The sequence below is a fragment of the Jaculus jaculus genome, chromosome 3 (assembly GCF_020740685.1).
Source record: "Jaculus jaculus isolate mJacJac1 chromosome 3, mJacJac1.mat.Y.cur, whole genome shotgun sequence".
In the NCBI taxonomy this organism is placed as follows: Eukaryota; Metazoa; Chordata; class Mammalia; order Rodentia; family Dipodidae; genus Jaculus; species Jaculus jaculus.
In genome coordinates, this window is record NC_059104.1 from 164714725 (window position 1) to 164731372 (window position 16648).

The 16648-nt window shown below is 45.4% G+C and overlaps 1 protein-coding gene across 1 annotated transcript in view; it reads left to right on the forward strand.

Moving 5' to 3' along the window:
• Nucleotides 1-1371: 1371 nt before the first annotated feature.
• Nucleotides 1372-16648, forward strand: part of Gab2 (GRB2 associated binding protein 2) — a 194900-nt gene continuing 179623 nt past the window's right edge. The window contains exon 1 of the mRNA XM_045145773.1: nt 1372-1480. Within this exon, the coding sequence (XP_045001708.1) occupies nt 1406-1480 (75 nt within the window). The 5' untranslated portion in view covers nt 1372-1405. The remainder of the gene's footprint in view (nt 1481-16648) is intronic.

Here is a 16648-nt window from a genome sequence, read left to right on the forward strand (position 1 = left end):
TTAAACTGCCACAATACAGTGCGAAAGGATTCTTAATATTCAAATTTACGAATCAGAGATCTTACTGCCTGAATCAGTAAGTTGGAACTCCGGGAATTTTATTGCAATTTCTTGTTCTTCCACACCACCTTGCTTCCCAGTTGACTATGAAACGCATTGGCTCATTTTTGCCTCCTGGATATCCTTCCGAATTTCCTTCAACTGGATTCCGTTTTCCCAGAGGCAATATGGGACAGAGCCAGCTGGACTTTGTTTCCAGGCAATGAGGCCCCCAGGTTGATTGCAGATACTAAAGCAATTCACCACTTTGAAAAAAAAACGGCGGTGAGCAAAACCCCCTCCCGCCTCCGCCTGAATCAAGAAATGCCTCCCTGGGACCTTAGACTGTCTCTGAAATAGAAATTCGACTGTCTGTCGGATTTGCAGATGTGTGAAAGACAGTCTCATGAGCAATGAAGGCAAAAGCTGCTAGCACACAGTAGGTCTGTTTCCTTCTCCCACCTTGGGGCGGGGGGGGTGGGCTCGTGAGAGTTAATTTACAGGGACAAGCAGGTCACTCATTTCAGCCCGAGCCTGACAGAGCTGAAATCTGAAACTGTGGGAATGGATCAGGAAACTCGAGCGAGCCCTTGGGATCCCTGTTCTCCACGACCCTCCGCAGAAACAATCAACGCGCGGTGGGGAAGGGTGGGCAGCCTTCTCCTGCAACCACCAACCAGGGGCGAGGTCTTCTGCCACCTCGCCCCCCCCCCACCCCGCCCTCCCGTTCCTTGCCGCTGGAGGCTACAAGAAAGAAAGAAAATAACAAACAACAACAATAAGAATAAAAGATCCCGACGGCACCCAAGGCGGGTGACAGCTTTCCGGACCCTCCCAGCCCTGGGGCCTGTTTGTGTGTCCGAAGCCAGGGCGGTTTTTACATCCCAGAAGGCCGCCCTCCAGGGGCCCCCGCGGCCGGCTGTGGGCGTGGCGTGCGCGCTCCCCGGCCCGGCCCGGCCCGCCCCGCCCGCCAGCTGAGGCGCCTCGGCGGGGCTGACTGGGCGTTCGCCCTGTGTGTGTGTGTGTGTGTGTGTGTGTGTGTGCGCGCGTGCGCGTGTACGCGGTGGCGAGAGGCAGCGAGGGAGCGCGCGCGCGACGTCGGGGGCGCGCCGGCGCGCGTGCTCGCGCCCGCCTCGTCCTCGCCCCGGGGGCCGCCCGGCCCCTCCCCTCCTCCTCACCGCCACCCCCCCCCTCCTCTCCCCGCACAGTCCGCTCGGCGAGCTGGGCACCGGCTGACCCGGCACAGCCCGCGCCCGCGCCCTTGTCCGCGTCCCGCCCCCGTCCCCCCCCACCCCATTCTCTCTCCACCTCCCCAACCCCGGCCGCGGGCTTTCCAGTCAGTGAGGCGGCGGCGGCGGCGGCGAACATGAGCGGCGGCGGGGACGTGGTGTGCACCGGCTGGCTGAGGAAATCGCCCCCTGAGAAGAAGTTGAGGCGCTATGTGAGTGTCGGGGGGTGGGGGGTGGCCGGCGGGGCGCGGCCGGCCGCGGAGCCCGGGGCTGAGGGGAAGGAGCCTGACGGGTGGGAGGTGGCGGCGGGGAGCCGGAGCTCGGCGGGGCGGCCGGGCGCGCTGGCGGGGTGGGAGGAGAGAGGGGGGGGCGGCGTCCGCACACACCTGTCACAGGTGCGCCGCCGAGGGGCGGGGCGGGGCGGGGCGGCCCGGCCCCTCACCTCCCCGGCCCGCGGCGCTCGCCGGCTCCACGCCGCGCCGAAGTTTGTGTGCATGGTGGCGGGCGAGCGGCACGGAGCGTGGATGGTCCACCCCGAGGGAAGGGGTGTGTGTGTGTGTGTGTGTGTGTGTGTGTTGGGGGGGGGAAGCCGCGAACGCGCGTGGGGCCCCGCGGGGCGGGAAGAGGGGGCGTAGGCCGTGGGCACCGCGCAGCCCCCGGCCGCCACAAAGGGCGAGGCCGCCTCGCCCCGCGTCCCCTTTCCCTCCGCCCGCCTTCCCCGTTCTCCCCCCCCACACCCCGTCCCCGCCGGCTTCCATCTCGGGCAGCGTCAGCGGCATGTGCGAGCCCTAGTGTGGAGTGACTCATTTGTTTGTCCCCCTCCTTCGGCCGTGATCCGGTGTGTCACACACTCACACGCGCGCGCGCGTCCACCCCTCAGGGTGACACGGCACTTTGGACCGCTGTCACCGGCCCGAGTTGGGGGGGCGGGTGTTGCGAAGCCCTCGGTGTCTCGGGAGACGTCGGGGAGCTTCTGAGCGTTGTTGGCTGGGATGGTCCGGACGGCTGCCGCCCTCCCTGCACCGGAGAAACGCGCAGCATCTGTGTGTGTGTGTGTGTGCGCGTGTGTATGGGGGGTGATGATGGTCCAGGGTGGTGCGGAGCCATGAACAGCTCTCCCCCCTCGCCCCCCAACCCCCAAGTCCCTTGCCTGGTGAGGGCAAGGTACAAAGTGGTACAAGTTACTGGGGTTTGGCAGGTTGTGGGGGGCAGGTGTATTCGCCGGAGTTTGGAAGTTAAGCACCCCCCCCCCCCCCCCGGTCTTGGCTGTCTTCAAGTCCCATGCTGTGTCCTTGTTCACGCTGACCCGAGGCGCTGCACCCGGAGGAAGCGCTCCCGCCGCCTGGAAGCGGGCCGAGCGCGGCCTTCCAGCTGCAGTGCATCCAGGGAGCTCCGAAGAGAGGGGTCAGCTGCACCACTGGCTGGCGGGAGGGGACAGACGCTTACCAGAGTTTCCTGTCTTTGCTCCCCAGATCAGAATCAAGAGACTTCTGGCCCCTGCACTGAGGAAGTGACATTCTGTTTTTCAAAGGAAGTGTTGTTGTTGGGGAATACAAATGTGTATGCCAGTGAAGTCAGGGTTATTAGTGAGGTCATTTGCTGGCCGGGGGCGGGGGGGAGGGGGGGACGGGACTCAGGATTTAGTAAATAACTTTTAGAAAGTGGATATCGATTTGACAGGTATTAGGAGTGTTTATCTCAGTTTTAAAGCCCCCCCTTTTGGGGGGGGGGTGTACTACAAAAGAAACTGTATTTAACATAGGGTCTGCTCCAGCCCAGGCTTACCTTCTTCACTTTGTAACTCATGGCCAGCCCCTTACCTATGCCTCTTGAGAGCTGGGATTAAAGAAGGGCATGCCACTACATCCGTCCAGATTTTTTTTTTCCTGCTAGACATTGTAGCCCCAGTCTAATCTCAGCACTCAGGATTCAGAGGCAGGTGAAATACAGACAGGCCCTAAGCCACCCTGGGCTATGTCACAAGTACCAGTTTGGTTTGTATAGTGCTGTCTCACAAAAACTGAGGGAGATGGAGAAAATGTAATTAGGAAAACAATTATATTTTATTAGGGTTAAGGAAGAATAACTTTGTTGTTAATATTCTCAAAACTGTTTTTTTTTTGTTAAAAAAATAAAAATAAATGAAAGCTTTTCCTCAAGTCAGCGCTTGAGAGGTGGAGGCAGAAAGATCAAGAGTTCAAGGCCAGCCTGGGCTACATGAGACCCTGGATCAAAAACAAACCTTTATTCAAAGTGCTTCCAAGAACTATTTATAAATTATCTAAAAATACTTTATCAGCCAATGAAATAGTGGCTAGTTTGAAAAAAATACAAACTCTACTTTTTAAAGGAGAAAACTACCCTGGAGAACCTTGAAACTTAAAAAAAAATTTTTTTTTGTTACTTTTATTTATTTACTTGAGAGCGACAGATAGAGAGAGAAAGAGGCAGAGAGAGAGAGAGAGAATGGGCACGTCAGGGGCTCCAGCTACTGCAAACGAACTTCAGACGCATGCGCCCCCTTGTGCATCCGGCTAACGGTGGGACCTGGGGAATCGAGCCTCAAACCAGGGTAGACTTCACAGGCAAGCTCTTTACCGCTAAGCCATCTCTCTAGTCCACCTTGAAACTTTTTGAAACAATTTGACAAGAGGTTGATACTGTTGCTTCATGTGACTGTTGCTTCATTTGACTGGTCACTACCTCTGCTGTTATCATGCAGACTCTTTATGACCCATGTCTTCCTTATTTTTTAGAACAACTTGAGCTCAGAATAGTGAAGTTTGGAGGTTTTGTGTCAAAACACCTTTTTCACCCATTTAAGCTGCTCAGCACCCTTGAGTCATCTGATGGATGACCTCAGTTTTCTTCTTTCACACATTTCCTGAGGCTCCAGCCAGAAGGCCTCTGACCCAACCAGCAACAGCATTTCCTTGGCTCCCCCACCACTTTTTTTTTTTTTTTTTGTAAGAAAAGAAAAGCAGGGTCCAGCTGGAGAGATGGCTCAGCAGTGTTTTTTTTTGGGAGGGGGAGGGTGTTTTCGAGTCAGGGTTTCACTCTAACCCAGGCTGACCTGGAATTCCCTATGTAGTCTCAGGGTGGCCTTGAATTCATGGTGATCCTCCTACCTCTGCCTCCAAGTGCTGGGATTAAAAGTGTGCACCACCATGGCTCAGAGACTTTTTTGTTTTGTTTTGTTTTTTTGAGGTAGGGTCTTACTCCAGCCCAGGTTGACCTGGAACTCACTATATAGTCTTGAACTCATGGCAATCCACCTACCTCTGCCTCCCCAGTGCTGGGATTAAAGAAAGGTGTACACTACCATGCCCTGCTAGAGATTATTTTTTGTTTGTTTGTTTTGTTTTGTTTTTTGGTTTTTTTGAGGTAGGGTCTCACTCTAGCTGAGGCTGACCTAGAATTCACTATGTAATCTCAGGGTGGCCTCGAACTCATGGCGATCCTGATCCTCCTACCTCTGCCTCCCGAGTGCTGGAATTAAAGGCGTGCGCCACTATGCCCGGCTGAGATTGGGCTTTAAAGGGATCTTTTTCTCAACTTTTCTAATTGATTAATTATAAGAAAGTGCAAAAGATCGAGGCAGGGGAGATGACTCCCTCTGTAAAATACTTTCCTTGCAAGCATGAGAACTTGAGTTTGGATCCTTAGTGTCCACATATAGTAGAGTATGGTGGCAAGCCTATTATCTCAGTGCTGGGTTGGGGGTGGAGCCAGAATCTCTGGAGCAACCTGGCTGGCTGGACTAGCCAAACTGGAGAGCATTATATTGGTGTGAGAGACCTCGTTGCAGTACATAAGGTAGAATAAGAAGGCACTCAACACTGACCTCTGGCCTCCACATGCATACACACCCAGTGGGCTCCCACATAAGAACATGCATACACACATGCACACAAAGAACATGCGAAAGATCTATGGGGTAGTTTGCTGTGTTGCTTAAAGAAATTTTTGAAAAAATCTGGACTGTGCTAAGTATCATTACCTATGGGGCCACATGGTAACAGTTGACTGAGAAGCTATCCAGAGAAGCATCCCCTAATCACCCTTGGCATGCATATGTGTGTGCACCCATGCCGGAGAGCACACCATAGCTTACCTGTATATAAAACCTAAACAGAATTTTCTTGGGGAAAAGTTTTTTACAACATACTATAGTTTTCAATTAATTTCAATAAAAATTGGAGAAAAAGATTGGCAGCAGCACTACCCCCTAGTGGCTCATTTGAAAAACAATGTATATTAGTTATTATGAAGGAAGCAGTAATTGGTTTTATTTATTGGATACATGTATTAATTGTGTATTCCTGGGTATTGGATTAGGTTTTGGAAATAGGAATTAATCCAAAGCTTCAGTCTTAGTCAGTGACCTTGACTTTTTCGCAAAGAAATTGAAGAAATCAGGGGATGGTCTGCATAAACCATGACCAGGTTTTGAAATTTATCCTGTGCTTTCGTGGCTTCTTTCCTTTCTCTCCACTTAGACTAGTTGAGGGGTCCTACTGTCTGGGCTAATTCTGTTACCTATATCTTGAATCATATTCTCTCCTACCTGTTCAGATAATCCTCACCCTTTCCGTCATTAGTCTTAATCTTCTACCACCTGTCCTTTCCATTTAAAAAAATTTTTTTTTGTTTATTTATTTATTTGAGAGTGACAGACAGAGAAAGAGGCAGAGAGAGAGAGAGAGAGAATGGGCACGCCAGGGCCTCCAGCCACTGAAAACAAACTCCGTACGCATGCACCCCCTTGTGTGTCTGTCTAAGGTGGGTCCTGGGGCCTCAAATCAGGGTCCTTAGGCTTCACAGGCAAGTTCTTAACCGCTAAGCCATCCCTCCAGCCCCTGTCCTTTCCATTTTAAGCATAACTTTGAAAGAATTCTCTGTATTGGTTTTTTGAGGTAGGGTTTCACTCTAACCCAGACTGACCTGGAATTCACTCTGTAGTCTCAGGGTGGCCTTAAACTCATGGCTATCCTCCTACCTCGGCCTCCCAAGTGCTGGGATTAAAGACATGTGCCACCATACTGGGCCCCTGAGAATTTTGTTTTTTATCACATCCCCTCCTATTCCCCATGCTTCCCCCTTTTCTTCAGAACTAAACTGGTTAATCATTGTTTATATTGTCTTCATTTCTTCACCACCCTAGTCTGCTCCAGTACAAGTCTATTTTGAGTTTGAGATTTACTTTATGGCCCAAGAACTGATCCATCTTTCTTTATGTTCCATGGATACTTAAAAAGGATGTTTATTGATCTGGAGAGATGGCTTAGTGGTTAAGGTACTTGCCTGCAAAGCCTAAGGACCCAGATTGGATTCCCCAGTACCTATGTAAGGCAGATGCACAAGGTGGCACATGTGTCTGGAGTTCATTTGTAGTGGCTGAAGATCCTGTTTTTTTTTTTTTCCTCTCTCTCAAATAAGTAAAATATAAAAATCTTTTTCTTTTGTTTTTTTCAAGGTAGGGTCCCACTCTAGTCCAAGATGACCTGGAACTCACTATGTAGTCTCAGGCTGGAGTCCTGGGTGATATTTATAATTCAAGAGAAATGACAGAATAGAATGTTCACAGCCTTAACTGATTATAGAATATTTATTCTGCAACACTTTAAGACCAGAAGCAGTAAAGTTACAACAAGCCAGAAAAGTATGCCCACTTCTTCACATAAGAAAAGCTCTGATGCTGCTTTCTATGTCTGGCTATTATTTCTTTAACTTGTTGGGAATATAATAACCAAGATCTAAAGAGAAATGAGTAGGAGAAGTTCCTGAGCAAGATTTTGCTTGCATACAAACTGATTTTGACAGGTGGCTATCCTTTCTTTCCCAAAGGAATAACCCAGTACTTAACCATGACTCTAAGGAATACCAGGACTAGGGAGACCAGAAGTATAATAAGAAGCAGAGTGATGGCCTTGTATGGAGTTATATGCTACAGGAAACTGCAGAAGCAAAAGCTCTGGGTATAGAAGACAACAGAGCAGCTTTCTAGGATAAGAGGAGGACCTGAGTTGGACTCATAAGATTAGGGGCTAAGAAGGACTATGGCATATAGAGTGGAATGGTAAAGAGGTAGTACACATAGGATTAGAGGGGTAGTAAATTCATCTAGAGTGGAGGAGTCAAAAAGGGCTTTGAAAGGAAAATGGAGACCTGAGGGGATATTCCACAGATGGGAGGACGGCATTTATTGATGAAGAGCATCTCTCAGTAGTCTTTGTCTCACAGACAGCCACTTCTTCATTGCAAAATGTCATTGGTGTGCTGACAGTGTTTATCTTCAGAAAGCTTGCCTCAGTGTGTCTAGGGTCTTTGGCTCCTTGAACAGATGATTTCATTCTTTGACCCTACTTTATTATCCACAAAATTAGAATGATGCTTCTTACAGTGCTGGGGTTGAGAATTTACCAACATAACGTATAAAAGAAATCTAAGCACCATTTCTAGGACAGAATTATTTAGTATTGGAAAAGATTGCACTTGTTAAACCTTTCATAGGAACTCTAAATAAGAGCATGGTGGTCTTCAAAGCCATTGTACACTGGGGTCAGATTAAAGTTTGCAGTGCCAGAATGTAAGTGAAATTCCCACGGTGGATGTCACCTCACGTTCATAAGAGTTAGAGATTCCTGCAGGGAATACCTCAAGCAAGGATCCTCCAATATCAGGGAAGGGAAATTAAACCAGTGATTGGCCTGAAGCTTTGACTTTGGCCAGTGCCTGGGAAATATATGGGTGCTGAGGGATGTGAGCCCTCCTTTGAAAGCAGTTTAAAATGCACATACCTTCTAGGGAGTGGTAACTCTTCAAACTCAGGTCAGGGTTCCTGCCCTCCACATTGCACCAGATGAGCCTTCTGCTGAGCTTGACTCCAAGGCACCTTTTCACTGGTAGTTGAGCAGAATCACATGGGGCTTTTCTGTTGGTTTCCTTTTTGCTAGATATGAACATTTTCCAAAGACTGTAGCATCTCACTTAGTGTGAGATGCAATTGTGGTGCCACTTGCTGAATACCAGCTCCAAGCAAGGTATCATCAGTTATTGTTATGTATTTATTATAACTATCCTTTCTCTTAGTTTTATGCTTGCTTCTTTATTTACCAATTGTCAAAATAGCGAGGGGCTCCTTAATACCCTCAAAGTGATCAATTAGGGTGTTTTAGTTTCAGTTTGAATTGCTGTTTTTGTTTGTTTCTTTTTGTTTTACATGGGATCTAATCATGTCGCCCAAACTGATCAAGTAATGTTCTCACCTCGGCCCCCTGAGTAGCTGGGACTGCAGGCATGCACCACACCTGGCTCTCAAGGGGTCTTGAGGATCATTATGAGCTCACGTTTAAATTCTTCTTTACATTATTTATTTGTGTGTGGTGTGTTTGGATACATCAGGATCTGTAAATGAACTCCAGACATATGTGCCACAATTTTTTGCATCCAGCTTTACATGGGTGCTGGGGAATTGAACCTTGGCCAGGAGGTTTTACAAGTTTTAGTTTTTCATTTTTAAAAAGTATTTTTTAAATTTATGAGAGATGGCTTAGAGGTTAAGTGCTCACCTGTGAAGCCTAAGGACCCTGGTTTGAGGCTCAATTCCCCAGGACCCACATTAGCCAGATGCACAGGGGGTTGTATGCATCTGGAGTTTGTTTGCAGTGGCTGGAGGTCCTGGCACACCCATTCTCTCTCTCTCTGCCTCTTTCTCTCTCTGTCTGTTGCTCTCAGATAAATAAAAAATAAACAAAAATTCAAAACAAAATTATGAGAGAAAAAGACAGAGAATGGGCATGCCGGGGCCTCTAGCCACTGCAGACAAACTCCAGATGCATGCTCCACCATGTACATCTGGCTTACTTGGGTTCTGGGGAGTTGAACCTAGGTCCTTAGGCTTTGTAGGCAAATGCCTTAACTGCTAAGCCATAGCCCCAGCCATTTAAAAAATATTTTTATTTGTACATGTGTGTATGTGTGTGCCAAGCTGTCTTGCCTGAAGATGAATGCTAGACATATGCACTACTTTTTCTGTCTGGCTTTATGTGGGTGGGAATTCAACCATAACCAGCAAGCTTTACAAGAAAGTGCTTTTAACTACTGAGCCATATCCCAGCACCTATTTCTAATATTCTTTTTTTTTTTTTTCCTTCTTGTTTTTTTGAGGTAGGGTCTCACTGTAGCCCAGGTTGACGGGAAATTCATTATATAGTCTCAGGCTGGCAGTGATCCTCCTACTTGTGCTTCCTGAGTGCTGGGATTAAAGGTGTGTGCCACCATGCCTGGCTATTTATAATATTCTTAATTAGAAAAGGGAACTTTTGGGCTGGAGAGATGGCTTAGTGGTTAAGGCAGTTTCCTGCGAAGCCTAAGGACCCATGTTCGGCTCTCCAGATCCCATGTAAGCCAGATGCACAAAAGGTGAGGCAAGCAAAAGGTTGCACATTCCCACTAGGTGGTGCAAGCAGGCTGAAGCCCTGGCACACCAATTCTGTCTGTCTGTCTGTCTGTCTCTAAAATATATTTTTTAAAAAAAGGGAACTTCTCGGGAGTTGATTTGTAGTCATGCAGCCATAGTGTTTATTTGTTTATTAATATTTTTTGCTTATTTGCAAGCAGAGAGAAGAGAGACAGAGAATGGGTGCTCCAGGGCCTCCAGCCACTGCAAATGAATTCCAGATGCATGTGACACTTTGTGCATCTGGCTTTATGTTGGTACTGGGGAATTGAACCCAGGTCATTAGGCTTTGCAGGCAAACACCTTTAACTGCTAAGCCATCTCTCCAGCCCTGTTTTTGGTTTTTTTGTTTTGTTTTGTTTCGTATTTATGTGTGCCAGGGAGAGAGTGAATATGGGCACATCAGGGCCTCTTGCCACTACAAAAAAAAAACCCCAGACAATTCTATAATTTTATGTATCTGGCTTTCCATAGTATGGTAGTTTGAATGGATGGCCCCCAATATATTCAGAAGTTCATTAATGCTTGTAATTTAGATCTGCAGCCACTTGGCTGGAGGAGGTGTCACTGTGGGTGGATAATAGGGTCTAGCCCTAAGGTGTGGTGGTGGATTTGGAATTCCAGTCTAAAGATATGCAAAATACTGGAGCTCTATCTGGGTTCCTGAAGTGTGCTGGCTTGCTTTTTGAGTGGTGATTGCTTTCTCTCTGCTTGGATCTGTAAAAGGTGGGTCAGCTTTTTCGGCCATTATGGAACTTCCCCACATCTGTAATTTTCAAATAAATCCCTTCCTCCCATAACTGTGCCTGGTTTGGAAGTTCATCCCAGTGACCTGAGACTGTCTGCTATGCTTTGATCTTTGGCACCCATGTCAAGCATAGTGCCGCACACCTCTCTTCTTAGGGTTCAGAAGGCAAAGACGGGAATTCGCAGGAGCAAGCTGACTACCTAAGACTATCTGAATCAGTGAGCTCTGGACTCAGTGCGTAACTCTGTCTCAGCAAGTCAAGTATAGACTGTCTGAGGCAAACACCCACTGTCAATCTCTGTCCTCCACACATGTACCAACATACACACCAGCCCACCACACACATAATAAGAAATAACTTCAGCAGAAAATCTTCAGCAGTGGGTGTTGCTAGTAATTTAGTAGTTCCCTTCTGAGACCTTTTCAGTTGTAATTTTGTAGATTGCCCCATGTGACATTTTGCTCTTAATTCTGTTCTTAACTCAAGGTCTACTTTAAATGTTCCCTATTTTGTTGTACTTCCAGATTTTCCCTTTGAAGGAGATTTGCCTTTCCACCAGATCCTGACATGCCTCTGTGTAGCTCTTAGGGATACTACAAAATGGTTGCACTTTTAGATTTTTTTCCCTCTAAGTATGGATGCTTTTTTTTTTTTTTTTTTTTTTTCTAATCTAGTGTGTGGCACATGGGTCCTCAAGCAGGAGATAAGACCATAGAACATGTTGCAAGAAAATGGAAAAGATGGCCAATTCTGTTTAGAGTGGGGAAGCATCAGAGAGCATGTGACAGTTAAGCTGAGCTTCGAAGACTGAGTAGGAGTTCATCAGTAAGTACAGCTTACGAAAGGCCAAAAAATGTAAGCACATGAATATGAGCAAAGGTATATGGGTGAGGAGGAATAAAAATGAGGTCAGATGACCTCTTCTGTTCTCCCTGTCTTCATTTCCTTTGTTCATCATGTTCCATTTTCTCTGTCTAGAAGAGCTTCTCTTTCCCATGACTGCTTGGACCATATTAGTCATTCCAAAAAGTTACTAAATATCTATTATGTATGGGGGGGTGGATTCCTGGGATGTACTGAATGGCATCATGAAAATGTTCCCTGTACACTACAAAGCTAGGCAAAAAAAAAAAAAAAAAAAAAAAAAGTATTTTTCCCAAGTTCCTTTTGGACTACCTCAGTATTAACTGAGAACTGAAACTTTTTAGTTTGTTTTTTTCATGGTAGTATCTTGCTCTAGCCCAGGTTGACCTGGAATTCACTATGTAATCTCAGACTGGTCTCAAATTCACAATGATCCTCCTACCTCAGTCTGGGAGTAATAGGATTAGCCAGGCAACATTTTTTATTCTAACATTTGTAGTTAAAATAGATCCTTAGGGCTGGAGTGATGGCTTAGCAGTTAAAGTGTTTGCCTGCAAAGCAAAAGGACCCAGATTCGATTCCCCAGGATGCATAAGGTGGCACGTACATCTGGAGTTCGTTTGCAGTGGCTGGAGGCCCTGGCATGTCCATTTTCTTTGTCTGCCTGTCTGTCTCTCTCTTTCTCCCTCTCTCTCTCTCTGACTCTCTCAAATAAATAAAACATAAAAAAATGAAATAGATACTTAGCAATTAAGAATGTTACAATGTGTTTAGTTACCTATGATAGAATCACCACTTGTTTCAAAGTAGTCTCAGATGAGACTAGTTTTATGTAACTGATATGCTTCCCTCTGGGTACTCTTCACTATCCTCTTTTGCTTCATGATAAGTCTTTGTTCATAATCATGTTTAAAACTCAGTAGCATAAGACAGCTATTTTACCTTGCACAGAGATTCTGTGGGTTAGAAATTCAGACAGCACAGCAAGAACTTGCTTGTGCTCACTCATCTAGGGCCTTAAGCTTGAGAGAGCTTGAGTGGCTTAGGGTGATCTGATGACTAGGAGCTGAAATCATCTGAAAGTGTCTTCACTCACTGACTTGTCACCAGTGCTGCAGTGACTCAAAAGTGCTGCTGAACTCATGACGATATTCCTATCTGTGCCTCCCAAGTGCTGAGATTAAAGGTGTGTAACTATATAGTGAATTCCAGGTCAGCTTGGACTAGAGTGAGACCCTACCTCAAAAAACCAAAACCAAAAACAAAAAAAGTGCTGCTGAATGTACTGTTGATTCATGCAACTGTACAAGGCCTCTACCTATAGCCTGGGTTTCCTTGAAATATACATTCTTGAGGCAGTCAAATAAAAACTTCTTACACGGTGGCCATGGGCTCGAACAGTGAATGTCTTCCTAGTCAGAATTTCATTTTATTTATTTGACAGAGAAAGAGGGAGGAAGCGGGGGGGGGGGGGATATGAATGGGCACATCAGGGCCTCCAGCCATTGCAAACAAACTCCAGATGCATGTGCCCCCTTGTGCATCTGGCTAATGTGGATCTTGGGGAATCGAACCTGGGTCCTTTGGCTTTGCAGGCAAATGCCTTAACTGCTAAGCCATTCCTCTAGCCCAGAATTTCATTTTAAAATTATTTAGACAAGTTGTGTATTGTTACTTTTGTCATACTTTATTGGTTGAAGGAATTAAAAGTCAACTTCTATTTAAGGAAAGGAAACATAAACTTTCATCCTCTTGGTAGATGGAATGTCAAAGAACTTGTAGTCTTAAAAAAAACTTGCTACAATATTTATCGTTTCAGGATAAATAATCTTTGAGTTTTCAAAGTTTAGCTTCCTAATCAGTATTCCTTGTGTAAATACTTCATCTTTCAGAGTTTTGCCCACTTCCCTTTTTTCTCTGCCCCCAAATCTTTGGTCAGGCAGGGGTTTGTGTGCATTATCTGTCTCCAGATTTCATCAGTTGAGAGCAGGGTCTGGCACACCCTTGATGGTTAGTACATGTTCCTGACTGCTGGGAGAGAGTGCTTCCTGTGTCTTCTGTGAGTGAAAGGAGAAGGTGTGTGTGTAGCATTTGCTTCAAGGTTTCTATCCTCTGAAAAGTGTTCCAACCAACACCAGCAGTACTTTGCTGGTCCACTCTTCTCTCAGAAACTTCTAGATTAGCTATAGTAAGCTATTTAACACATCCATTCCTAGCCATGTTGGTTAACTTTGCTTTTTCAAACCCAATGATAAGAACACTGTTGTCTTTCTTTTAAAAATAATTATTTATTTATTTGAAAGAAAGAAAGAGGCAGATTGAGTAAAAGAGAATGGGCATGCCAGGGCCTCCAGTCACTGAAAACAAACTCCAGGTGCATGCGCCACTTTGTGCATCTGGCTTACGTGGTTCCTGGGGTCCTTTGGCTTTGCAGGCAAGTGCCTTAACCGCTAAGCCATCTCCAGCCCTGTAGTCTGTCTTCTGATTCAGTGGGAAGGATCTTGGCAATATGATGAGAACTTGGGAACATGATGATCAATTTAATTAGCAGTGTAAAGAGAAAATTTTTGTACTGCACATTTTAGAAATATATTTCAGAACATTTGAGTCTGACAATCTTGACCAATGCTATAAGTTCTAGAGAAGGTAATTCAAAGGACCATGTGGGAACCATATTAAATAGGAACTAGCTAAAGCTGGGCATGGTGGGGCATGCCTTTAGTCCCAGCACTTGGGAAGCAGAAGTAGGAGGATGTCTGTGAGTTCGAAGACAGCCTGAGACTACAGAGTTCTAGGTAAGCCTGGGCTAGAGTGCAACCCTACCTTGGGGGGGGGCACAGAGGTAGGTGAAGCCTCAGCACCCTTTTAGTGTAAGAGTTCTGTTTTGTTAAAAGGAATGGAGGGTGCAGAGCACAGAGAAAATAGCTAGGCATGGTGGCACAGGCCTGTTATCTCAGCACTTGGGAGGTGAAGGCAGATGCATCAACAGGAGTTAAAGGTCATCCTTGACTACATAGCAAATTCAAGGCTATCCAGTGATACATGGGAAACTGGCTTAAAAAAGCCAACAACAGAATGAAAAATCAAAATTTTTATCTTGTTCTTTCTAGAAATAAAAGTGTTATTTCTTGTGCCCCAGTATTTGAATGGATGAATTCTTTATCTTATAGCTACTTCCTATGGAAATAGTAGTATGCCTTCCATGCCAGTCTTGACTTACTCCCTCTTCTGGAAGACTGTTTCTAAAATCAAACCAAAGTTATATTAAGTATATTTTCTAAGAAACATTGGACAATCTGAAAGACCAGAAACCTTCATTGAGAAGAATCATGACTACACTAGCTTTGATCTCATATTGTTGATCCTATTGAAGGTCATTGTTATTCATAGACACAAATAAAAAGGTTTTTCTGTTCCCAAACATGCAGAGACTTTGTTAGAATTGGAGGAACAGTATTTTCCAGTGCTTATAACAGTTAGGAAATTGGGCTTTATTATGTCTATGTGTAAAGGGGCTCATGATTACAATTGACTTTGAAAATGAAGAATGAGTCATTTTCCATGCATAGTGACTTTGTATAGGTAGATCTGCAGTACATAGACTTTCATAATTGCTGTTCTTGGAGGGTCCATTAGGTATAAAGATGTAAATGTCCCTTGTTAATTATGGTAAGGAAAAAAAGCATAGCTCACATGTTCTATTTTGATGATCCAGGAAAGCTCTGTTTTGTAATGCTGTGGCCTAGCAAAAGAAAGCTAAGAAAATACAGGCTTTTTTAACTTCTTGCATGAGGGTATAAATGATATGGTCCCTGGCCCCCAGTAGTCTGGACTAGAAAAGAATCCATCAATCAATAGATAATTGAGAGCCACTGAGAAAAATACTATACTGCTGGCATAAAGTACAAAAAGAGCACAGAGGATGTTTAGCTAATTAACAGGATGATCAGAGAAGACATTGGTTAGTGTGGTAGTTTGAATGTGAAAGGTCCCTCATAGCCTCATGTGTTTATTATTCAGCCAAGCGTGGTGGCACATGCCTTTAATCCCAGCACTCAGGAGGCCAAGGTAGGAGGATTGATGTGAATTCAAGACCATCCTGAGACTACATAGTGAATTCCAGGTCAGCCTGGGCTAGAGCACGAACTTTCCTCAAAACAAACAAACAAACAAGCAAGCCTCATTCAGTCACCAGCTGGTATATAGCTTTTGGGAGATGGAGCCTTGCTGCAGTAGGTATGTTACTGAGGGAAGGGGGCAGGACCTTGAGGTTTGCTAGCCCAGCTCCAGGCCCAGTACTTATACTACTTTCACTCAGGTATGTGATAAGATATAAGCCATCTTCCTCTTCATGGTATACTTCTCTTATACTGTGATGAAACTTCACCTAGAAACAGGTCTTTCTTCCCATCAGCTGCTTTTTTTAAAAAAATATTTTTTGTTCATTTTTTATTTATTTACTTGAGAGCAACAGACACAGAGAGAAAGACAGATAGAGGGAGAGAGAGAGAATGGGCGTGCCAGGGCTTCCAGCCACTGCAAACGAACTCCAGATGTGTGCGCCCTCTTGTGCATCTGGCTAACGTGGGACCTGGGGAACCGAGCCTCGAACCGGAGTCCATAGGCTTCACAGGCAAGCGCTTAACTGCTAAGCCATCTCTCCAGCCCCATCAGCTGCTTTTGATCAGATGTTTTGTCCCAGGAATGAGAAGGTAACTGCAACAGTGAGGTGTTACGTGAACTGTACCTGGGAAAATGCATAAAGATTGAACTAGAAAGAGGGAAGAAAGTATTTCTGCCAGAGAATAAACCATGTGAGACTGGTGCTAACATGTGAATGATCAGAATGGAGCTGATAGTTGATAGGAGAGATGACATTTGCAAGTTGAATGGGCTGTAAAGATCTCTATGTTATCCCAAAAAGACCTTTTATTTTTCAGGGAGCAGAAAATGGTTAGTTTATATGTGGATTTTAATGTCCTGACTTCTTGCATCTGATGTAACGGCCTCTAGTTTTGTGATTGAATGATTTGGGAAATATTCCATAATGTATATATATATATTTCTTTCTTGATTCAATATACGTAAATATATTGAAGACTCTTGAATAATGCACCTGTTTAATTTGTTTAACACATGGTCAAATGTGTTCAAACATGGAAACTTTTTAAAAAATATCTTTTCCTTTTTTTGGGGTTTGTTTATTTTATTTAAATTTTTTTGTTTGTTATTATTTATTTATTTGAGAGCGACAGAGAGAGAAAGAGGCAGAGAGAAAGAGAGAGACAGACAGAGAGACAGAGAGA